The sequence below is a fragment of the Neomonachus schauinslandi genome, chromosome 12, assembly GCF_002201575.2.
Source record: "Neomonachus schauinslandi chromosome 12, ASM220157v2, whole genome shotgun sequence".
NCBI classification, from domain to species: Eukaryota; Metazoa; Chordata; class Mammalia; order Carnivora; family Phocidae; genus Neomonachus; species Neomonachus schauinslandi.
The window spans coordinates 24328663-24354625 of NC_058414.1; the positions used below are offsets into that span (position 1 = coordinate 24328663).

General features: G+C 36.2%; 1 protein-coding gene across 7 annotated transcripts in view; it reads left to right on the forward strand.

Annotated features, from left to right (window-relative positions):
- Positions 1-25963, forward strand: part of CD36 (CD36 molecule) — a 78369-nt gene that overhangs the window by 36731 nt on the left and 15675 nt on the right. For 4 of the 7 annotated variants that reach the window (XM_021689491.2, XM_021689492.2, XM_021689487.2 and 1 more), the window contains exons 2-4: positions 11163-11368; positions 20997-21157; positions 25448-25595. In XM_021689491.2, the coding sequence (XP_021545166.1) occupies positions 11249-11368; positions 20997-21157; positions 25448-25595 (429 nt within the window). In that variant the 5' untranslated portion in view covers positions 11163-11248. Of the gene's footprint in view, positions 1-3610; positions 3906-7403; positions 7509-10649; positions 10744-11162; positions 11369-20996; positions 21158-25447; positions 25596-25963 lie in introns of those variants that run through there. The other 3 variants (XM_044920292.1, XM_021689488.2, XM_021689489.2) reach the window with 3 other exon arrangements.

Here is a 25963-nt window from a genome sequence, read left to right on the forward strand (position 1 = left end):
ATTGTGGTGTAAAAATATGAACGGAAATTTGGTAAAACTCTACCCCCGCCCCTCAAAAAAATGTACACACTTTTGACCTAGAAATTTCACTCACTGCTGTTTACTGGTGTCCTAGATCAGGAAAACAAAACTATATATACATGCAATGATATTGTAATAGTATTGTATGGTGACAGATGACCGCTACACTTAGGAGCATAGCATAACATACAGCGATGTTGAATCACCTGAAACTAACATTGTGTGTTAACTATACTCAAAAAATTTTTAAACTGTATATGAATGCTTAGCATTTTTTGGTGAGATTAAAGAACTGCAAATAAAAAAAGTATCCATTAAATAAGTGATCAGTTATTTAAAAGACAATACATCCTTTACTATGGAATATTTTTCAATAATGGAAAAAGAGAGCATTAACTCTATCCAAAATATGATCATATCTCCAAGGCACATAATTTGAGAAGAGTCAGGTTGCAGAAAGTATGATTTGGTATATGTATTATTCCATATACATATGTATGTAAATTTAAAATTCATAAAGCTCTAGGCGGTTGGGGAGAACATACCTGAACTGAGGGTTGAAAGAAACTTCTCATTTTACGCCTTTTTATAATTTTCAAAATTTCTTATTTGTCCACATTACTTTAATAAATTCCCTAAAATAAACATTTGCTTAATAGCCATTGATCACCATAGCAAGTATTGATTAAACACTATATGTCAGGATCTGTGCTAAATCCTTTATATTATCACTGTCCATTTTTACAACAATTCTGAGAAGGCAATATTTCCACCGTAACCAAGAGAGGTGAAGTAGTTAGCAACAAGTCACACACTTCAGGAAGTGATGAACTCCAAATTCAAACTCTGGTCCATTGACTTTCAAAACAGATGCTCTTCATCCCAATCAAACCATTGAATATTCGTGGTATGAACAGACAGCCTAGTAACTTCTGATTTCTGGTCATCCTCACTCTTTTTTTTTTTTTTTTAAGAGGGAGGGAGGGAGTGGGGAGAGAGCATCTTAAGCAGGCTCCATACCCAGTGTGGAGCCTGGTGTGGGGCTTGAACTCATGACCCTGAGATCATGACCTGAGCCCAAATCAATAGTCAGAAACAACCTACTGAGCCCCCCAGGGGCCCCCATTCTGACTCCTTTTAAAATATTATTATGGTTATGACAATTACTGTGTGTGTCCATTTATTTAATTGGTTACCAGCTTTGAGTCTGGTCTTTACTCTGGTAAAGACCAGAGTAGTTCAGCAGTGAACTAACCAGACAAATGTCCCCCTCCTGATGGAGCCAATATTCTAGCAGATGCAAAAACAGAACAAAAAATATAAGCCAAATCTATGTGGGATGGTGCTATGTAATCATAAGAAAATAGAAGGGAGAAAAGGGACAGGGGCCCAATGGAAGGGGTTTGAGTTTGAGTGCTAGTAATCAAGCCCCTGTAAAGTGTTGCAAACAACTCCCTCACTTAGTTCTTATTACTATCCGCTTACTTAGTTTTGTCCATTTTTTGATTAAAAAGAATAAGAGTAAGTGGTCCTTTAACTGCTAACCCCCCCCCACTCGATACAACCAGTGCCCAATAACACCAGGATTCACTTGGCTGTTGGATTCCAAACCCTGTGTGGTCACAAAAAAAGGAGTTCCCAAAGAACTGTGCCTAAGCGGACTTTATTATGTTGTAAGTTTTATCCTTCATCATACTAGATCTATCTAGTGTTCTAGTGGATGTACATAAGGTGTACATAAGGTGTATCTCGTGTAAGATATATCCCTTCAAAATACTGTGGGTACATATTCTTTTCCCAAAATGAAAATCTCAACAATGTTTACTCAGAAATGGGTACAGTGCTTTTCTACCTTATTGTTCCAGGTAACGATTTTGCTCAAAATCTAAATGTATGGTTACAGATTTTACTTAGCTGTGCTCTTTCTGGGTCTTAGCACACAAGACTCAGAAAGCTACTCAGGAACTGCTGTCTATGGGATTGAACACAGCTGCTTCTGGGAATGTAAATTTGATTCTTTGGACTGCTTGGGAGTGTGTGACATTTCCCTCTCCAGAGACAGTCAGAGGGTTTGGATGACATTGGGCTACTGATGAGTGATCCAAGTAAGTTCAGTGTCAAAGCATCTATTTTGCTTGTATTTTTTTTCTGAAGGATCTTTCTCTAATGGTGTTCACGTTTTCATTGTTATTTAACTATCCTTTCCATATGTTTAAAATGTGCTCTTTAAAACAGGAACTATCTGAACTCCTGTGTCTGTGAGCTATTTCTGAATTGTCATGTTGGGGGCGGGGAAAATGTGTGAGAATTCAAGTTGAGAAGAAAATATATCAAAGCAGTTTAAATCCAATAAAATAGATACTCTTAAGATAGTTATTGAAATAGCCCTTTTATTACCTTTTTACTAATATAACAAAGATTAAAGTTCACAGTTTAAAGGACTCTTCTTTTTAAGTTACCTGAAATCTCTAAGTTCTTCTGTTGAAACGAAAAGCATAAATCACAAGGGGATTGTACAAGTTCATTTCTACTTTATCCTACCGGAGTGGTCTAAATTTTGGAAAGAAAAAAGCCCAATAGGCCTAAAGTATTAATACCTAAGCATTCATCTTTAAATAAATGTGTCAGTGAAAATACCTGGGAAAAAGAAGGCAATGCTTGAGGGAAAAAAGAGCACTTGGGATTCTTGTCCAGGTGTACCGCAGGGCTAACAAAAGATTCACCACACACTCAGAAGGGAGAGCACAGGCAATCCAATGAGGAGGACTGCTTTAAATATGATCTAATGAACTAAATATACTTCTGCCTGTTATTATCACCTCACTTTATTTCAAGGTTGACTTGGAAGCATGTATTCAGCTGGCCTGTCTGATAGATGACAGTTTAACTTTGTAAAGATGTTGATCTTCCTTACATGATTTTGGGAATTTCTTTGTAAGAAGGGATTCTTAATATTGATGGTCTTTCCCCCCGAAAGACCTTTTGTTTTCGTTAGATTTTAAATATTGCCTTTCCTTTAAAGTACCTTACGTATATACCTTTTTACAGTAAAGGTCATCTTAAATGTAATTCTTTTTAAATGTTATTGAATAGTTGTATTTTGGCTGAAGAAACTTAAGGGAAATTTAATTTTTTGTTTTCACATGGATATTTTGCCGTGCTCGTGAAACTTGGGGAAAACTAACAGAAAATGATAAACAGTGAAGAATTTCTAGTTAGAACAATATGCGATTCCTTTTTTAAAGTCAGTTTATCATCCATGCTGATTGAGTGTCTCCAATTGTTTTCAAAATCCTTAGTCTTTATGCACTTCAGATTAACGCTGTATAGAGAAGTGCATTCTATTTCAACCTCATGGAGTTTTGCAAGCTAAATCATGACAAGGAAGTGAGATTGCTAATTCATCCTAATTTACACTTTCCACCCCCGGACCCAATTCATCATCTGGAATAATAATGATTGTGCAGGAAAATAGGACATATTAGAGGCAGATCAGCAGGTCAGTGCCTTTTGTTTCTCTGGCCTCTGACTTACTTGGATGGGAAAATGGCCAAAAAAAAAAAAAAAAGTCTGCTGAGTGTCTGAGATATAGGTAATGGGTCCTCACCAGACCATAAAAATAGACCCGTAAGAGCCATACCAGTGGTGTGATGTGCGTGGGTTTCTTTCTTTTTTTTTTTTTCCTAACTCCTCTGGCAACAAACCACTCATTGGGATTTGATCTCGTACTTTTTTTTTTTTAAAGGATATTTAAAATCACACACTTTATGTAATGAGGATTTTAGTGTAGGGTTTTTCTGCAGAATACCATTTGGTCCTACCAAGAACTGTCTGTTCAAATGTTTGAGCCTTTGATTGAAAGATCTTGCTTAGCCTTTTTAAAGGTAAGTCCTATGATTTGTTTTTAACAAAAAAGATTTCTATCTCCTAAGTGATAGGAGATGCCTCGACTCTATAAACACTCTTAAGGAGTTGTAGAACAATAACAGTAAAAAGCTGTAACTTTTTTCAAAGACATTAGACTTTATTTAAAAATTAGGTTTGTGTTGTTTTCCAAGTTACCAGTCTTTCTACATTTTATGTTTAAAGAGTATTAAAACCTTGTCCAATGGTCAATGGCATTTTATTTTTTGATGTTTAAAGTCTTCTGTAAACATTTATTAATATTTAAAATGATTTATGATCCAATTTGATTATTGTGAAACTTTCATTTTACACTTAGGCTATTTATACCTGACTTTTAATTTAATTTAGGAATAAAAATTCATCATAAGATTAATATAATGCGTTAATTGTTATGAATGACTTACCACTCTTATGTCAATGTACTTTCTAGTTTGCAAGTACCTTCTTATTACCTGACAGAGTCATTAGTGTGTTTAATTTTCTATCTATCTATTATATTCTATCTATTATTTCTATCTATTAATTTTTGGTGAACTTTGTCACTATGGTTAAATGCAATGTTTATTTTGGATATGTTCTTGTTAAGCATTTTGTTTCTTAATGAACAAAGATACTATAATTGCTACTTGGAACAGTAAATTATATTCTAAACAATGATTCTAGATTTAATTAGCGTAAATTATGTAAAATTTGGTAGGTAGGAGAATAAAAATAAATCAAAATTAATATTTTTGGCTCTGTAGGAAGCTTATTACAAATATCAGTAAATTATTTACTTGAATGATGACACCAAGTTTAAATAAAGGATAAATCATTCTGGGAAAATTTAAAGTTTCAATTTAATTACAGTAAGTTAATTCACACTGGAAATGGCATAAATTCTCTGGAGTGAATCTCACACAGTTTGGGAATTATCAAGAAACATAGTGAGAGACATATTTAAAATGTTTGCAGGCAATTTTCAGTCCTCTCCTATGTGGTTTTGAATTAGTAATGTCTTTTGAATCTAAAAGAAGCATTGCTTCCAATATTGGTTCAGAAAATAATCAAAATGAAATTTTAAAAAGGTTTCGTTATATAGAATCCAGTGGTCCATTGGATTTTATGAGAGAAAAATATGTAGTAGAAAATCTTTATTTACCAGAATCATTAAACCAGAACAATGAATCTAATCCACCATCATCAGATAATAGGTTAGCCTGGGAGGAACATCATCCTTACAATTGGACAGTACTTGCACAGGATGTACTGAAAAGTTTGGAATTTATAGTTGCCTCCCTTATTTTTTATGAGAATGTTTGGCGCTGTTTACTCAAGCACATTTGAATCTTGTGGATTTTTTGTTTCCGAAGGAATAAATTCTGTAATTGTCTTTTGATATAATCACAAGGTGTTTTAGTTCACTGGCCCAAGTTATGGCTAAAAGCTTTAAGGAGCATCTCCTAAGCTAGCAACTACCTGTCCATTTGTGATACTCTAAGTTCCTATAGATAAAAAAAAAGAAAAAATCATTTCATCAGATTTTATTGTCATCTCAGTGTTTTGCAAATAATCATTTCTATCTATGTACACTATATACATTTATTAGATTAAAAAATTGGCCAATATGAAATAACATTTTACTGTTTATTTGTATGGTTGTTCAAAATAATATTTCATGATAACATGTCAAAATAACATTTTCTATGATAGGTATTTTTATACATAATCTCATTTACTTTTGACATTTACAACCTTATTTGATTAGTGATACAGCCATTTTAGAGAAAATTTAGCCACAAAGAAACTATCCTATTAAGACCCAGATTAAATCTAAATCACTTGACTTCAAAGTCCAGAATCTGAACCGTTGCAAACCACATGGCATCTTACCGTTTATAATATAATTTGAGGTGGGAAAAAAATAGAATTCCTGTGTGAGATTCAAAGATCAAGAAAAGCTGTAGACAGTCCTATTTAAACTGCTATGACTCTAAGAGAATCATTTCAAACCTATAGTAATTCCGGTAATCAAGTACTCCAAAAGATAAGCTTGTGTCTAGAAAGATCCTTAGTATAGCATATGAAGTCCAATATACTTTTTAAATTTAAGTTTACTACCAAAACAAGTTTTAAATTGTAATATTTGAAAAGTATAATTTAGTGATATGTATTATTGTTTCATATTATAGATGTTTATAATTTTTTTCTATTGTATATTTTTACCTCCACATATTTTTTTTTTAAGATTGATTGATTGATTTTTAGAGGGGCTGGGGAAGGGAAGAAGGGGAGGGACAGAGAGAATCCCAAGCAGACTCTCTGCTGAGTGTGGAGCCCGGTGCGGGGCTTGATCCCCAGGACCCTGAGATTGTGACCTGAGCTGAAACCAAAAGTCGGACATTTAACTGACTGACCCATCCAGGTGCCCCTACCCCCACATATTCTAATAGAATAGAAATGCACATATAAAAAGGACTGTGGTAACTTCATTAAGAAAAGATATTGGAGAACTTCTCATCTAGTTATTGAAGTATTTTCTGCAGAGGGGTAGGGTTCTGTGAGGATGACTCAAGAGCCCAAGTGAAGTACAACAGGAAGGGGAAAGGGCTACAGTTCTCCCCCCCTTAACCAGAATAGTTTTTCTTGTAGCTATGTTTATATATTGGAATTGCACATAAAGAATTCTGTCTCTAAATAGAAGTTTATAAGGTACGGATCTAATGACCTTCTGTTCCCACATAATGAAACATAAGCAGATTCAAATTATTGGTTTACATCCATTGCAACTAGTGGATTTGAATCTGCATCACACTCATGTCTAGGAAATCATAGCTTGTAAACACACCTAGGCATGGTGTAGGGTCAGAGTGTGAAAAGGAATCTAATTTTGAAAGCTAACTTTCATCATTCATATCCAACCTGTTGAATTAATCACATCCCAAAACTCCAAAAATGGGTTTTGTGGGCAGGTAACATATTTATTAGGTGAGGAAGGCTGTGTATCAAAAGAACAGTGTGTGTGTGTGCGTGTGGTTGAAAACAGAAGTGTGTGGTCTGGTTTTCTATTCTAAGGAAACCTGCAAGGAAGGCTTATGGATAGAATAGGAAATCTGAGCTATTTACTCATGAGTAAGAAAATGTCATGCGGGTCCTGGCATTCATTTATGGTACAGATACTCTTGTAATCTGAAACTTTTTCAAGTTTTGCAGTTCACATCCCAGGAAACTTTACGTCTGGTCCATGCTTTTTCTGGGTGGAGTTTCCCAAGGAACACAGCTTTATCCACACATGGGAAGAATTACAGATTCTCTGGGAATTTTCTCTGATTTTCTGACCTATTTATTGGAGAGGCTTCTTAGAGCTTAGTCTCTCAGTTTCTACCACCAGGTTTCCAACATAGTGGAAAGGCGTAATGCTCCTAAATTCATTCTGGAAACACCCTTTGATTTGACAAAAAAATAAAAAGAAAAATTGTATTCTTCTTCTTTCAAAGATAACCCAAGGGAATAAGATACATTTACAAATTCTACAAAAGGAATAGAATTTATAATCTGTAAACTGATAAGATACAGCTGATCTCCCTATAGCCTCAAGAAAGGTATGTGATAAGTGATATTTTTAAATATGCCTTTTTCTTTTCTCTTCTTTAGACAAGTCTCAACCATTAGTTTTCTTTCCTGTACCTGTGATGATTCTTTGCTTTCTAAATTTAAGTATGTTAAGCAAGAAGTAAATTATTGCAGATATCAATATGTTGTCTATTCTTATGAAGGAGAAATAATAAAATGTAATCCAAAATTAGCAAGTGAAATAAATTACTATTTTAATATGTAAGGAACTATGGTTATGAAGAAAACCAAGTGTGCAAGACACACACTTTACATGCTAAATGTGAGAGAAGAGTGGAGACGAACTACACTTTTTTTCCTGAAGATAAACATGGGTGGAAAAGCTGTTGAATAGAATGTGCTGGAACCTGAACTTTCCTCTTATGTATGCAGTGTGTGTCTTACATAATGTGTTTGGCCCTCCTTTGCCTCAGGTGAATAAGACTGATTTTAATTTTATAATATGAAGCATAAAGTTAAAGTATGAGTTGAATAACGATACCTAATTACTCATGGTATCAAGGCACTGAAGGAAAATAAATGAACCCAAGTAATGTCAAATATCTTGCCTATTATTAGGGAAAAAAAAGTTGGAAACTTAAAACAGAGTACCAAAAATGAATCGGTTGAAAATTTGAAAAAAAAAAAAATACACATACTCAGTCTCTCGCTCTCTCTCTCTCTCAAAAACATTAGTACGCATGTGAAGTAATGTTAGATTAATACTTGTAGCTTTCCTTATATATCATCCAGACCAGTGTTATTCCACTAACTGTCTAACCATGAGTTCAACAGAATAAATTACTTGACACTTCTGTTTTCTGAAGAAATTAACAAAACAGCAGTGGGATGGATACACTGTCTCACTTCAGTTTTAAGTTTAAAGCAGACAGAGCCTAGGCAGGACCCAGGCATGTCCATTACTTGACATCTCTGGGGCTCAGGGTCTTTAGAAGTCATAATAATGAGTTTCCTAGTTCAGAGAGGGAGGCATTGGACAACACATGTTGTCCTCTGGGTCTTCTAGTGGACATTCTTGGGACTCTTTGCCCTTTGCAGCAACCCTTCCCTCTAGTACATGGGCTACTTTAATAAAGGAGAATAATTCTGGGAAAAGCCAGAGAGATTAATGTCTTGATTATGGCATAGAATCTGGAAAAGGGCAAATATATACACATATCTATTTTAGCAATAATAGAATTGTAATTTTTAAATCATTTTATGTTCCATCTGTCAGAGTTGCAAATGACATTAATATTAGTGAAGATGTTTAGTGATGTTTATATGGAATGTAAAATAACTTTCCAAAGGAATGACTTAATATTTGAGTTTTTTTTTAAATAGATTCATGATATTATATAAAGAAAACTGCAATTTAACTCTGGGGATTTCCTGTACTAATTTTTAAATGGGTTTGCAAAGCCATGGATTTCTATAGAGATTCTCCTAGAGCTTCCGAAAAGTGGAGAGGAGAGTGTCGGGGGGGGGAGTAGGGAGACGAAGCTGGGAATTGAGATCCCAGGCACCACAGTTGTACTCCATAGTCACTCTGCCTATTTGTCATCCATGTAAGAACCTGAAGAAGAACCAGTTCAGCTACTTAAGTTAAAAACAGCAGATCTCATCTTAGTGTCTTATTTTACACATGAGGAAACTGAAGTATGAGAGATAAGTGGTTTGCCCATGGTCATCTGGCAAGACAGTCACAAATCAGTTTTTGGTTTAATCCCTAGTCTACTAGCCTCAACTACACTAGGTTAGATCTCTGTATTTGGATGGCTACTTTAGGTGTAACATGCAAATGAGAGTTGGAGGATGGTCTTTGAAATGAGCATTCAGTAAGATAGTACTTGATAAGCTACCCTGAATATGATTATTTGTTCACAGTGTACAGAACACCAGGATGGCACGCATGTTACATGATTTCAGAGGGTGGGGAAAGTATTTCTTCACATTCCACTCCCAAGCAATTAATACAAAGCCAACTCCAGTCCACAGGAAAACTAAGTCACTTGTTTAGGCTTATATATTTTCCTTTTACATTGGAAAAAAAACATTTGACACTAATAGATTCAGGCTTCTTTGCCATCAGAACCTCCATGTGAATGAGTTCAGTGCATCCTGATGTACAGTGGACATATCCAGGGTATAAGGCATGGGTAAAGGGAGATGACAAAGATAAGCAAGAGTAGAGGTAAGTAAATAAAATTGCCATGGGAAAATTGTGTAACACTTATCTTTCTCCATTTTGAGGTAAAGTCTAATTTTCCTTATTTTCTTAGCTATGCAAGTAATATTCTTGAAAAGCCAAATGGCTCCTTCAGTGGAAATAAGTACTAATGGCATCATAAGGGTGGCACTTCTGTTTGCAACAACACTGTGGAGGGAAAATCCGAGACCATAAGAAAATCGAATTTTTGTTATTGAATTTACAGTGTTGGCAAAAATATTTTGTGTGTGACTTTTTTTGTCTGCAGTCTCCATTCTTTTGGCATTTATGTTTTCCATGGCCTTGGGCAATGAAGTAGGGAATATGTGTTTCTAAGCTACAAGGCATATTTTGACTGTTTATCAATGTCAGGTCAGCCCCACTTAAAAAATACAGTTGCAACCAAAATAGGAATGTGTTTTCAAATATTAGAAGAAACAAATTCTTATTTGTTATAATAGAATCCACTCATTTCAGAAATCACTTCCTTTCAATTTTTATGAAATAACCACATAGTGCATAAAGATACCAAAAATAAGATTGACTAGGTGAAATACATACAGGCACAAATTAGTTGATTTTAGCAGAATTGGTGTGAAACAAATGCCCATGATGACAAAATAATATTGCAGTTGGATATGCAAAAAAAAAAAAAAAAATCTCTACCTTGTGTATTTAAATTCTTCACACCTTTGGTCTATCCAAAATTCAATTATTAATGATGAAAGTAAAGTACACTTCTTTAAAATATTTCCATTTTCAACATTGTTTATAAAAAAAATTCAGGCATGATTTCAGTATTCATGAAAATGAGATTTTCTTTTAGTAGTGATTATAATTTTGGTGACATGAGAGAGTATTCTCGTATTAATTTCCTGACAATATATTTTCCCAATTTAACCATGCATTTTTGTTTTAACAGATAGCTTACAAATGATTAGAAGAATTGATTCTTTCTGAGACTCCTCAGAACATTCCCTATAAAATTTGTATCTTGCTCTATACTCGTGAATAAGGTATAGTAAAGACAGTGTGTGTTATCACACTTAACATTTGGCAGAGAAGACCTCAGTCCACATATCCTCATGTGCAGGAGAGCTTCAGGCAGGCTGTGGGTGGCAGTGTTTGGGAGGCAAAGCCAGATAAAGCACAAGGAGGCACCCAAGTGTCCCAGGAAAGCAGAAGAGTCAGGAAGAACAGCAAGCATGTTCTCCTGAGATAAGATATCAATGCTCATCATCCAACAGTAGAAAACTGAAAAGACGAGAAAATAAGGAAGGGGAAGGCCTAACCTAGAAAGTCCGTCTCGTAAAACAAAAAGAAAAAGCATCTGTTTATAACTGGCAAAATGATTTTTCAATTGTGTTTTCTTTGAACTTTGATCTCTCATACTGATTATTTAAGCTTCTGTTTTATGACCTCTTTCTAATGCTAGAACCAGCCCTCTTGAAACCACCTAATCGGACGCGGGAGTTTGGAAGAAGCAGGTGCTGAACCGTAATTTCTTCCCTGATTAAGAAAATGGGCTGTGATCGAAATTGTGGGCTTATTGCTGGGGCTGTCATTGGTGCGGTGCTGGCCGTGTTTGGAGGTATTCTGATGCCGGTTGGAGACATGCTTATTGAGAAGACCATTAAGAAGGTACAAGTAGTCTAAAGGGTATTTGTCTTGTGATTCAGTCTGTCTTCTGTCCCTGTTTTGCTGTGGTACCTGTTTTATATTTCGTGGTCACTGGCAACATTGTGTCTTTAATACAAAGGTGATGACGATCCATTGCAACTTCACCTGATAGAGAAATGTTGAAAGTATAATGTACATTGAACATGAATGCATCACTATCTTAAGTAAAATATCCAAATTCTGACAAAAGCTGTTTAGAGGTATGCAGGTTCGTAGAAATGATTGCTTTTCATTATGTCTCAAGGTTATGTTGATATGCTTTTGAATGAGAAGTAAATGTCTTTTGTGATGGTACATTTATAAATTTAGTTGTACTTTGGTTCACACTGAGAGAAGTTTTATATATATATGTATATATATACACTCATATATATACATACATACACACAAAATTGTATTTCATAACGAAGCAGGAATCTTTGGTAAAACTGGTATCAACTTTTTTATTTGGCAAACTGCTGCTTTTTATAATATGTGTAATGACATATGATTGTCTTATAAACATTTCCTATTTATAAAGGTTTATACTGATTCTGCGAAAATGCTTTCAGAAACGTTATGTAGGACACATGCCAGCATATATGCAATGAGTTGCCTGTAGTTTCAACAAAAATTAGGATGATTCAATACACAGGCTTTGCACAAGAAACTAGAATTCATCTCCCACCTTCGTTCTTTCTAATGAGCTTCACACTTACCGAACTTTAACTGAGAGAGAGAGAGAGAGAGAGAGAGAGCGAGAGAGAGCACGAGAATAAGAAGCAGATCGGCTGGAGTCCTAAACCAAGGGTGGCAAATTCAAATGGCTTCAGGGGTTTGGAGACAGGGTTTAAAAAAAAAAAAAAAAAGTGACGGTTCCAAGAACAAAATAACATAAGAACAGGAACTATTGTGACCCTTGAGAGCGTGTGTCCTGCCCCAGGGCATGTATGCTCAGTTTTTTACATATAATGCTTGCCAGATGAAACATATCTGAGTGCTGACCTCAGGTCGCAGCCTGGCTAGTTGTCAATGGCCCAGGCAGAGGGTTAATGAGCATAGTACACGATGGAGAACAAGAATCCAATCATAAAATGGGCTAGACCTACCAATTTATACTGAAATTTCTGTTACTGCCAAAACCTTTACTTCTCTCATCCATTCATCCCTGTTGACTTTTTGCTCTTACTATGAGTGTAAATAAATACCATTTTATTTCACTGAGGCATTGACTGAATTGACAAATTAATATGAAGAATTAATTTCAAATCCACTTATTCATGACAAGAAGCTACTATTTTCCACTATTTCTTTCTATAGCCACAAATGATAGTGGTTTTAAAATTAAAAGAAATTGTCTTGGGACGCCTGGGTGGCTCAGTCGGTTAAGCGTCTGCCTTCGGCTCAGGTCACGATCCCAGGGTCCTGGGATCGAGTCCCACATCAGGCTCCCTGCTCAGCAGGGAGCCTGCTTCTCTCTCTGCCTGCCACTCCCCCTGCTTGTGCGCTCACTCTCTCTGTCAAATAAATAAATAAAATCTTTAAAAAAAATTGTGTCACTATAGCCATTGTCTTAGTATAGAAGACAGGACAGTAGGGCATTTTTGAGGTAATGGTTCATATATATATAAAATAGGAGTGCTGTATTTGCTCAATAATATAGGCATTTCTAATTTTTCTGTTGCTAACACATTGCAAAGCTTCAACCGCATGCATTTAACTTTAAAGATATACTGTAAATGGAATGTCACCCCCTTCCTTGGAATTCCCAGTTTTCTTGCTATTATTTATGATCCAGTTCAATAAAGATAAGCAGATGCTGGTGAGGTGGGGCTTACATGACTATGTGAGATGCTAGTCCATTGCATGGTGCTCTTCCTACTCTATAAACTGTGCTTCCTTCCGGATCTTCTGTGGAGAGAGAACAGAATCAATTTCTCTGCTAAAACACAGGCTATCGTGTATCTTTTGGGAAAGTCTCCAGAATGGAAAGTCACAATAATCTCCCACTGTGCAGCATTTTAGACTATTTTCTTTCTGACACATAATTGATGGTCAGTAGCTAAATATTGATCATTTACCTTTTCCTTCTTCATTCAACAATAGTAGTACAGATAGCCTCTCTGTTCAGTGGTGTGTGAAGTGCTAACATCTATTTTAAGTGTTTGGCATTTATCTCTACATTCATAGTAGTTAATCATGAGAAAATAAGAGTTTTGAGATGTCAAAAATGTGCTTTTATATAGTGACAGAGAGTAAAATATTTTGTTTTACCTCAACAAGTTTAAGATTTAACTGGAGAAAAGCATATCATGCCAACCTACAGAGAACTGTGAGCCTCATGTATAATATGGGAAAATGCTACTTAGAAAGAGGACTCTCTCTGAATATTCAGTAACTTCAGAAAGGTGAACCTGTTGGATTTTGAACAAGCATAGGATTTTGAAAGTCCAAAGAGGGCTGCAATAAAGGCATCAGAGGACTGATTAATATTATGGAAAAAGTTGTGAAAATGCAACGAACTGCTATGAAGAGGGAGGGAAGAAAATGGAAAATGCACCCCAAATATGGGATCCACAAAAGAGAAGATTAGAAAAACGACATGGGGTAAAATTTAGGAAGCTTCGAAGATCAGGCAGGAGAATATTTAATTGACTATGTGACAGGCAACAGTAGTTGGTGGCTGTTTTCTGGTAGGCTTAAGAGATAACAAAACCTGCATTTAGAGATTTAGAGATTGCTGTCACATGGCTAGCATTTATTTAGAGCTGCGAAGAGCTTCATATATACCAATTCATTTGATCTTTGCAGATCTCTCTGAGAAGCTATTATTTTACCCATTTTAGTCACAAAGCCTTAAATTGACTTGCCAACTCATGTGGCCGGAAGGAGTCCGTTCCCAAACCTAGACAACGTGAAGGCAGAGACTAGACTAGATCACACACAGTCTTGTGCACTATGATCCTACTATAGAAGGGGCTGGAGAGTGAGGAGGCCAAAAACAGCAGAACAAGGAAAAACTAATGTAGGACATAGCCACTTTCAGGGAGGACCTAAGACTCTCTTTTAGGAAGATCTCTGCACAGTCTGCTCAAGATATCACAAAGGTGCTCTGGGCTAGCATGGTAGAGTACATAGGAAAAAAAGGGTAATGGAGTGCAGTGCAGTTTGGATATGGAACTAAATTAGGAGAGAGTAAAAATACTTCAAGATGTCCAGCTGAATTATTGGGAAAGATGTGCTATAGGAGGAAAAAAAAAAAAAAGACTGAAGTTTTATGAGTGTTTTGATAATGAACATCAGTGTATGTTTCAAAGGTCAAAACTCAGACTGATCATTGCTATCAAGATTACAGATAAAACTAAACAGTCCATGTGCTTTCTCAAGAAATTGAGTGTAGAGACAAAAAAGCAGAGAGATCACTACAGGTTTTATGCATAATTCAGAGGTAAGAAGACAAGAACAAATGATTTTACGTAAAGAAATAAAAATAAAAGAGTATAATTAATTTGGAAGTTAATGGGGGGCCAGCACTCAAGGAAAGAGAACATTAAATGCCCTCAGGCATACGAAAATTCAGGAAATAATGATTAGAACATGGTCACTAAGGTTCTTGAACATACAAATTCAGTAGGGTAGGGTAACAAATTTAGTAGTGTAGGATGCAACAAAGAAATGGAGGACTTTCTCTTGTTTTTGAAATAAGGGTTATATGTGCAACCTTTTACAAGACAAGGGAGGGTAGTATGGATCTAGACCCTCGAAGGTGGAGGAGGCACAAAACTGAGATTTGAGGAGGGATGAGTTCCAAAAAACTCTTAACTGATAGTTTATATTGTATGCCTGCCACATATCCATAGACTAAGACGAATCATCAGAATCCCTTCACTGCTCAGTATCTCTGATACATTTAAGACTAAGCCTGATTTTGCTCTCAGATTTCAATATAGCCATGTTGATCTTGTCAATTTTAGTCTTATAAAGATACTGGGACTTTTTCTTTCCTTATACTAGGCTGTTTCTTTATTCTTCAGTTTACAAAACTCTTCTAAAAATAAGATTGCAACATGTATAGAGTAGGAGTCAAATCTCTGAATTATGTGTAAACCCACAGAGCCAAGTGCCTTACCCGCTGCCTCAGAAGCACTTAGGTTAAAGCTGTTATTTTGCAAACATATAAACATTTTAGTTCTGGTTTTCGTTTACCACTGAAACTCACTGAAGTTTACTTTCTTCATTTAATTGACTAACAGCAAATTGGGAAAGTTATTACCTGCATACAAGCACCCTTTAAAAAAATTAAAGTGCTTACTTGAAAAAGATCAGAAAATCATCCCATGCTGTTATCTCATTTATAAAGTGGAGCTGGAACAGGGTGTTCTCTTCTGTGATATCACTTAGATATCACAGCACTTGATATGGTCTATAATAGTCCAGAAATTTTACTTCTTTTATATATGCGTGTGTGCATGTATATATACACACACATTCATTTTACGCTATTTCTAAGGGATGTTTTCTAGGGACTTCATGCTTTTTATAGATTATAGCTGAACACTTTCTGACCGGTATTTTTGACTCTGATTCCTAAGAGAGTTCTGTGGAGCCAGCAGGTTTATACAATCTTACGTAGATAAAGTTAATGGCATCAGATGTCACAAATGTGGAAGCTACCACAGCACTTTGGAAAAAGGTCAAAGTTCTGCCAGCATTTACAAAAGATAATTTGTTACTTGACATTGTTAATATCACTTGATAAGTATTTCATGAATTTTGCATAACATTGGTAATTTTAAATAAATCTTAATTTCCCTATGATATTAAGTATAGAACACCAAGAAGGAAATTAAAGCTTTTCCTTTCCTCCTAAAAGACTCTTAAAGTATACCATTGCTCAATTATACCATCATTTCTTTTCCCTATTCGTGAAAAGAACAATCCATTAGTAGTTTGTAAGACATGCCTTCAGATAAAATAAATTGAAATAATTATTTGTTTAATAGCCCATATTTGACTCAATAGTCCATATTTTAAATAATATAATATTTATATTACTTTTGTAATATCAGCTTATAGTATTTCCAAGTATGAAAAAATGATTTGTAGAAATCTTTTTATGTTAATGACAGTATATGAGAACATAAACATGAACATGAAAGAGTGCAAAGTAAATTTTAAAGTAGAGGTATAAAAATGGATTAAACACTCATACATTTGCATTTTAACTGCAATAATAAAATTACTTAACACCAGTGTTTCAAGAAACAGCAGGTACGTGTATATCATTTCCTTCCTCCTGTCCAAGTTGGGTCAACATATCAGCATAATTTAGTACTCATGCCGAATGCACAACGTCCCATATGAAGTTCTCACATCAGGTTTTGGAGGCTAATTTCCTGGGTTTCACCAAATCTTATCCTGGGTTTTAATCGATGACTTGACGCTGAAGCTGTTCTTTGTCAGCACGGCTACCGCTAATACCATAATTCAGTGCATTTTTGTGCACACGCGCACACACACATGCGTGCGTAGACGCTTGCAAAATGCACAGATCTTTTTGCGTGTGAGGAAATGTCGTGTCCTAAACGGAACAAATTGTGGTAGTGAGTGGGGATGGTGAAGACTATTTTCAGTATGTTTCTGCATTTTAAGGAAGTTTTAATGTCGCTGCGGTGAGAGTAAATTTTAAAATGACTAAATAGCAGAAAAAGAAGTGTCAGAGAATACTATGTGAGTTATCGCCACATGACTGATTGAGACAGAAAATGCTATGAATTAAACAATTCAAGCAGTCTGGAGAGTAAATGATGTTAGAATTCTCCCTCCAAAGGGTGGATAGGACCTGTATGAGAATAACAGCTAACATTTACTGAATGCTTGCTATGTGCAAACACTGTTCTAAGTGCTCACATTTATTCATCTCTATAACCAGGAAGATAAATATTCAACTAAACCATATTAAACTTACGTTGAATTTCAAAAAATACTAATTTCGTGTGCTTCAACCTAATACTATTGTTTTTACCCCCATTTTACAGATAAGGAAACTGAGGTATAAAGAAATTAAATAACTTGCCTAAGTTTCAGTGGTTAGCACAGGACCAAACTGGGGACTAAACCCATAGGATTCAGTGTCATTCTTAAACACTTCACTCTGCTTTGTTGGAAGAAGCCACTATACTTGTTCAGTGTGGGGACAAGATATGGGAATCTAAGTCATAGATTAAAATCTGCTACACATAACTCTGTTAGTACTTTATAAGATCCTTGACAACATATTTTCTACATTGGTACTCTACATACTCCACACGTAGAAGGATATCAAGGGCATTTTAATAATTACACCAAAGTTGCCAGGGTTGGTGATGAGCACTGTTTTCCTGGAACAGCAATAATCAAGTGGGTATGTAACTAGATGGAAGATACTGCTGTTCAGACATCTGCTTTCAAATTAATGTAGCAAAATAGAAGTTACAATGTCAATAGCTTTCAACCCAGCTGGAGTCCTTGCCATAGGAGAGTCATCATGTCGGAATCCAGCCAGTACTGGGGTTGGATAGATTGTATGCTTAAGGTCAGGGACAGATGCTGATGGACACATCAGCCAAGTGAGAGGAATTAAAATTATTAAATTATATTATTTTTTCATGCACATCATTATTGACTCTATACTTCAAATACAGTGAAAGATTTGCAAAATAGGCTAGATAGCCCAAATCCAACTTAAAATCTAGGCCTTTTAAGGTCACAAATAACATAAAATCCTTTGTTCCTTTTAAAATTAAAGGGCACTCGTGGCATATTTGGTCTTGGTATTCAAGGAGTGGCTATACAATTTCTAAACTACTACATAGAATAGTCTTAGGATCAGAAGAAACGCATTCCTATTTTGACTGTTTCAAGATTTTTTCTCTTTGTCTCTGATCAAACCGTGGCATTATGGAAACTACACAAGATTGGAGTAAGAAGACCTGATTTCTCTATTACCTGCTACTAAATTGTCACGGAGCATTGAGTCAGACATCTGTTTTCTCTAGGACTCATTTCTACCACCGAAAAAAAATAGAGATGGGGTTAGATGACCCTAACTCTAACAGCTGATAATTCAGTGCACTCATTTCAGGTTTTTGTGTTCCAACTTTCCCATTTAAAAAAAAAAAAAATCTCCCCATCGACAAATAAGGCAGAGTGAGTCCTGGCCTTTAGAAGAAAGGCATGATACACAGATAGTCTTTTGATATTAAAAGCACATACCTTAGAGTTAGGGAGATTTTCTGCCCCGACAAGTACCTTCCATCACAGTTCCTTTTCAATTCTGTAAATATTTATTGAGTTTCTTTCATTAAGAACTAAAGTAAGGGCGCCTGGGTGGCTCAGTTGGTTAAGTGACTGCCTTCGGCTCAGGTCATGATCCTGGAGTCCCTGGATCGAGTCCCACATCGGGCTCCCTGCTCGGCAGGGAGCCTGCTTCTTCCTCTGACCCTCCCCTCTCTCATGTGCTCTCTGTCTCTCTCATTCTCTCTGTCTCAAATAAATAAATAAAATCTTTAAAAAAAAAAAAAAGAACTAAAGTAAAATGTGTTCCTTAAGAGTTATATGATAATTGCTATTGCATTAGTCCTTAAGATTCTTATAGTGAAGGAGTAGTAATGTGTATGTTCATGTGTATTTTCTTCTCATACAGTCTCTTGAAACTGGTACATTATCATAGCTTTCGGCTTCAACACCCTCATCAGACACCTTTACATTTAGAAGACTAGCCATCATACTTCATCTGCATGTAACTCTGTCTTAATATTGAGCTTGTTAGTATTGGAAATAAGACTTTTGGGGAGCTAATGAAAAGTTTTTCAAGGGCAAGTTGTTGTCAGAAGTACTGGTCTAACATCGTTTTAGCAGCTCCAGTGAGCCCAGTGAAAATGCATTGCAAGAGCATGGAGTTTTGTAATAGCATTTTAGCTTGGTGCCCTGTTCTTCTCTGAGGAATTTCCTTATTCTCTGCATTAAGCAATAAGTAATGTATCCTGAAGATATGAAACTTAGTTTGACTTCTACCAACTAAGTGCAGAGGTGACAGGGGAAAAAAAAAAAGAAAAGACCATAAGAGCATGGTGTAAAAGAAGACTAGTCTAAGAGTCAGAGACTAGGATTTTCATGATGGTTCTGCTGCTCTTGGAGTACTCGTGGGCCAGCCACATCGTTCCTCAGAGCCTCAGCGTGCTCGCCTAGAAAATGTGACAATGTTTGGTGTCCTTTCCCAATTCATCATTCTATGAATTAATGCTTCCTGGTGAGGGAAACAAATAGGTCAGATTGTTCCTGTATTCATGGGTCTGTTTGGGCTCATTTTCTGTGAAATACTTTTCTTCCTCTTCCTCAAACACAAAGATGGAGCTTTCCATTGTGGGCACTCTTCCCAAGGTACTTAATTAGGAATACTGCCTGCTACCAAATCACCTTTGTTTGCTCTGGTTACCATAGCTTTACAGACTTTTGGCTCAGAGAGTGAAAGCCATGGACAGAAACTGGGGGAGCATCTATAACTCCTTCAATTAATACTGAAATTGACCCTGAGGGGTTTGGTGACTTTCCATTCAGTCTCACAGCACCTCAAACAAGGGACCAGATTTCTAATACAGGGTTTTGTGATTCTGTCATTGGTACTTTTGCCACTTGTTTAGCTTCACTACATGGGGCATTGATGATTTGTAATGAATTCCACAAAATAAAAGTAAGACAACTTCCTTATTTCATCCTTTTATTCTAAAAGTAGTAACTTAATAATGTTAGACTGTTGTAGCTTTTGGAAACATGACCTATTCTGTTGCCACAAATATACTGAGTTAGGGATTGAGAAGGATTTTGAGAGAGAGAAAAGAGAGAAAGTGAATGAGCAGTGGGGGAGGGGGCATGGGGAGGGAGAAAATCTTAAGCAGGCTCCACACCCAGTGCAGAGCCCTACCCAGGGCTCCATCTGACGACTCTGAAAGCGTGACCTGAACCAAAATCAAGAGTTGGACGCTTAATCGACTAAGCCAACCAGGTGCCCCAGGATTGAAGATTTTGAAGAGAAGTCAAATTTGTATTTTTCATCGAGAAGCTTTTCCTTTTTCTTAATTTAATAAATGTTAAGTGATCATCCTCTGAAGTGTACAACTTTTGAAGAAAAGTTAAAGCTTTCAATGCTGCCAGATTTTTCTCGGTTTTTCTGTTTTGTCTCCTCAGCCTAACTGAGGGCAGAAGAGAAGTTAATGTTCAAGCCGATAACCTTTTGGAAGAGGTTTAATAAAATGTGCTTAATAAGTTGTGTTATAACTGTTGCAGTATTACCCGAGGGTCACTCTAAAGCTTGCCAACCACTGGCCTCAGCTCACCAGCCATGTCTGCAGTATCACACACTGATTCCCTTTATAAAAGGTTGACTAAAAGAGGTTGCTATAATAATTTGTTGAAAACATGTCTGTTGCAATTGTATGGCAAGTTTGCAAAAGTTCTCCCGAGCAAGGTCCTTGAGCTTGGCCCTTGCAGTGGCTAACCAAAAGTTCTAAATGCCCAGAAGTGCCCATATTTACTACAAAGAAATAACGCAAACTTGTTTTCTTTTTCATAGCAAGCTGTCCTCGAAGAAGGTACAATTGCCTTTCAGAATTGGGTTAAAACAGGCACAGAAGTTTATAGACAGTTTTGGATCTTTGACGTGCAAAACCCACAGGAAGTGGTTGTGAACAGCAGTAGAATCAAGGTTAAACAGAGGGGTCCTTACACATACAGGTGAGTCCCCACAAATAAGCGGCATTCTTTCCTTGACCATTTGTATTTCTGAAAAGATTTCCATTTGCAAAATGACCTTGTTTTCGGATGTACTTATTATTTTTTCCAGTAAAGCATAATGAAATACTTTGTTTCTGCCTATAGAGAATCCCAATCTAAGGACTTAATGATTATAAGATATACAGATTTTATTGGAAATTTGGCAGCATCAAATAACTGCCCTACATTTAAGAAGTTATAGGTGTTTTGCACTTGTGACGCATATTCTCAGCAACTCTGAAATATGCATGCTTAGTAGGAAAAAATTTATCAGAACTTTAAAAAGCAGAGTATTTTAAAATCCAAAAATTGACTGTATACATTATACCGGTGGTTCTCGAAGTGTGGTTCCCACCTCAGCAGCATCAGCCTCACCTGGGAACGTGCTAGAAATGTGAACTCTCAGATCTCACCCCAGGTCAAATGAGGCAGACTCTTAGGTTGGAGCCCAGCAGTGAGTTTTTACAGACCCTCTGGGTGGTTCCAGTACATATCCAGTTTTAAAAACCACAGCATTAAACTGATTTTATGTAACTACAGTATATGTTAAGGATTTCTATTGAAACTAATTTCCAAGTCAGACGGGTATTTGTCTTGATTTAGTGGTTTCATCCTTCTGTTTCTCCAGGACTGAGACTGAAGATGTTACTCCTATATCTTATATTCTCCTACAGTTTAACACACTTTTGAATAGAATCTTCAGATATTAGAACTAGAGGGGAATGATTAGCCAGAACTTTTCATCTTGTAAACTAAAAAAACTGACACCAGGGGAAGTGAAGTGATTTCTCCATGTTCACGCAGACCTGGGAACTGGTGACTCCTAGATTTTTGAATGTTTTTTTTTTTTTTTGATTTAAACTACAGACTATGTGTTTTTTCCAACTATCAGGGTAGGAGAATTGGGGGTGGGGAACTGAGGTGCTAAAGGCACTAACCATCACCAGGATAAGGAATACATTTATGATATCCATGTGGGAACATAATTAAGTCCTGCTGTATCATTTGTTATACAAATGTGTGATTTTCCTTCAAGGATAATTACAACTCGTTACATAGCACGATCAATTCTTATCACAAAATTTCATATTTACAATGATTTCTTAAAATTCATAGTTTTAGTATCTTATCTGTTTTAGTCCAAATTATATAATTTATTTCTTCACACATTAATATGTTTTTAGATGGGCAACTCACACTCAAAATCTAACATAACGGCCCTTGTGAAGGTAGTGTCTGCTGCCCTAGCATATGATATATATGCTGCCGAGGGCCTTGGTGACTCTTCTGTCCTAGCCACTGTCCCCAAGACTCTCGTCTCTGCGCACATGTCTGTGACGATTCACAGTGCTACTGAAAAACACTTGGTTTTCATTGTTACCCCCCCCCCCCCAAAAAAATCTTGGAAAATATTTTCATTTTTTTCATGGTCTTAGAGTTCTCATGTTATTATCAAAAGTCTATATGAGTAGTTTGTTCCCCCCAAAATACTGTAACAATGATGCATACCTATGAAAATCTAGAATTCACATGTGAGCTAATGAAAATCTAAGAAAAATTATTAAAAAAATTATAACCTGAGTGAACTGAATACATGTGAGGAAAGTAAATAGTTATTAGAATTTGAGAACTTTTCTGTTTTTTTGTTTGGGCGAGGGTCACTTTTTCATTTTTAAGGATATTACTTGAGATGTGGAGAAATACAAACATAATACTGAATCCAGCCCGAGTCCTGCTCTGATAGGTGACAGCTAATACATATTTCCTTTTTAGAGACTTTAATCTCTCTCTCCAAGGGGCAGAAGGGTTAGATATACTTGATTTACTTGGAGAGGCAGTGAGGGCAAGGTTGAATAAGTGAAGCTGGATTTGCAGCTCAAGTTTATAAACAATAAATTCCCATTTATATAACAATGTTAAAAGGATTTCTAATCAACTAGGGGTCATCCTGGCTTATGATGTCACCCAAACGGAACCATTAGTGTCTGTTTGGATGCCTTAAACAATGGGAAAACAATTGGTTACCTCTCAGAAAAAGTTAATTTCAGAGTCTTCCTAACAGCTAATAGGTTGAGGCGAACTTGCCTTCACGTAAATTATACCCTGAACGCAGTTGAAACTGGAAGAGTGGAAAGACGTCCCTCCTCAGAACCACAGGCTCATTTGGCCCATGTCTGCTAACGTGAGTTCAGTGAAACTTTGACAAGGTATAATACGGGTCAAAGCATGAAACTGCCTGGTTTGAGATCTTAATTATATGTATTACAATTTCATTGTCTCTATGAAGACTCAGTAATTCCTTGAGAATTTTCTTCGATCCAACATTCTTCTTTCTTATTGTTGTTTTTCAGTTACTTTGCTTTGGCAGGAGTACAAAGAAAGCAATCTGGGGAAAAATCTAAGGCAAATTTCTCCCTTTGACCTTATTAACTAACACTTTGCAAAACGTGTACATTCTGTTTTTTAAACAAAGAAGTGCGCAATTACGTTCTCTTTCTAAATGTACATCCTAAACACAGGCCTCGGTGCAAAGGATTTGTCTCTTAGTGCCATCTACTGGTATGATGTTGTTAGTACAACTTAAGTAAGCTAGACTCTGGGTCACTTATGTTGCTATTGTTTCAATTATTATACATAAGTCTTCCTGAAAATTAAAGTGCTCCAATTCTAAATGTTAATAGCAAGTAGTCTAATTTTAGGATATAATTACATAAAAGAAATTAGTAGTTGACTAGTAGTAGACTGTCCTGGATGCTGCTTCAGATTTGTATATTCCTGGTATGTCTACAGTACTCCAAGAAGAATAAATAATAAACCGTTGACAAAATTATGTTAAAAATAAATTATCTTCCCATCTTACTCTGAACTCTTTTGAACAAATGTGATCCATTAGTTCATTTATTCACCCAAAAATTATTTATCAATAACTCACCATGTGCCAGGCACAGTGCTTGGGGATACAAAACACCCATAATTCCTATCCTACAGGAATTTCCTTTTTTTAAAGGATTTTATTTATTTATTATTTATTTATTTATGGAGTAAGAGAGTGTGCATGCATAAGCATGAGCAAGGGCAGGGGGAGAGGAAGCGAGAGAATCTTGAGGGGACTCCAAGCTGAGCATGGAGCCCAGCCTGGGACTGGATCCCACCACCCTGAGACCATGACTCCAGCTGAAAGCAAGAGTCTGGTCCCCAACCAAATGAGCCACCCAGGCGCCTCCAGGAATTTACATTTTTATTATACTTGAGTGAATTGTTGTATCTTTTGTTTTTACATTTTTTTCAGTCCCATGTTTTTTCAGTCTTTACCTTAGCTAGCTATTCATCTCATGTATAGACATTCACATATATGGTAATGCAATGAATGATACCTTATTTTGTCTCAATAAATATCCTGTACTTGCAAAAGATTTTTTTTTTATAATAATCATCCTTCACCATGTTCCTAAAAAGTAGTTGGTACTTTTTAGCCTAGAGATTTTACAGCCAAGAGCTTAGAACTAATAAGTATTTAGTATATAGCAGGAGTGGGGAGGGGAACTGGCCTGTAAAATGGAAATTTATTGCATTAGTTATCTTTCATTCTCATTAAAGTACTGGAAAATATGTAAAAGCCAGTGCTTCATAGGCCATGTATGTTGAGCATTCTTTCTAATATAAGAAAAGGGACTCTTAATATTCCCTGACGGGAACCTTTCTACTGTCTCCTCCTTACCCTCAGGATGAAGGCTAAATACTAGAGGATAGGATGCAACCCTTTTATGTTTGAGATCTTGCTTATTCTGGTGGCTTTATTTCCCACCATTCTCTTTAATCTCATTCTACAATCCAAACACATTCAACCATTTGCGTTTTTAACAATACACGATGGGGCTTTTTACCGTTTCTCCTAATTTAACTTCTATTTGTCAGACCACTTATGTGGAATTGCTACCACATTGTATCTTGACCCTTTCTCCCACCATGATCGTCCTAAACCTGGATTTGTATCTGTTCTGGGTTTTCCCATGGATTCTGTGAAAACTCTTATAGTAACACCTATTACTTCTCCATCCATGCAGATTTAAGATCCCCTTCTCTAATTTGCCCAAGACCCAGCATTGGCTTATTTATCATTTTAAACCAATTGGTTAGCATAATTTCTGACATATTCTATATACTCAAAAATTATTTGTTACCTGAATGAATGGCATTGGAGACCTGTTCACTTGAGGCAATTATTCTGAATTTTATTGGTTTGTTTTTCAGAGTTCGTTATCTAGCTAAAGAAAATATAACCCATGACTCTGAGAGCCACACAGTCTCTTTTGTCCAGCCCAATGGTGCCATCTTCGAACCTTCGCTTTCCGTTGGAACAGAGAACGACACTCTGACCGTTCTCAATCTGGCTGTAGCAGTGAGTAGACTAGATAAACAATAAAATTATTTGTTTTGAAATACGCTAGAACCGACTATAGTTAATCTCACGATTAGAACTATCATCAGATACTCTTTATCTTGTCATTTTTATAAAAATATATTCCTATGTCATTATTTTGAATGGAGTTAAGGTCATTTGGAAAGAAGACAAAATCAGAACAACGGAACTGGAAGACCACTTAAAGTATATCACTATGGACTCTGAGAAACAAACTGAGGGTTCTAGAGAGAAGGGGGGTGGGGGAATGGGTTAGCCTGGTGATGGGTGTTAAAGAGGGCACGTTCTGCATGGAGCACTGGGTGTTATACGCAAACAACGAATCATGGAGCACTACATCAAAAACT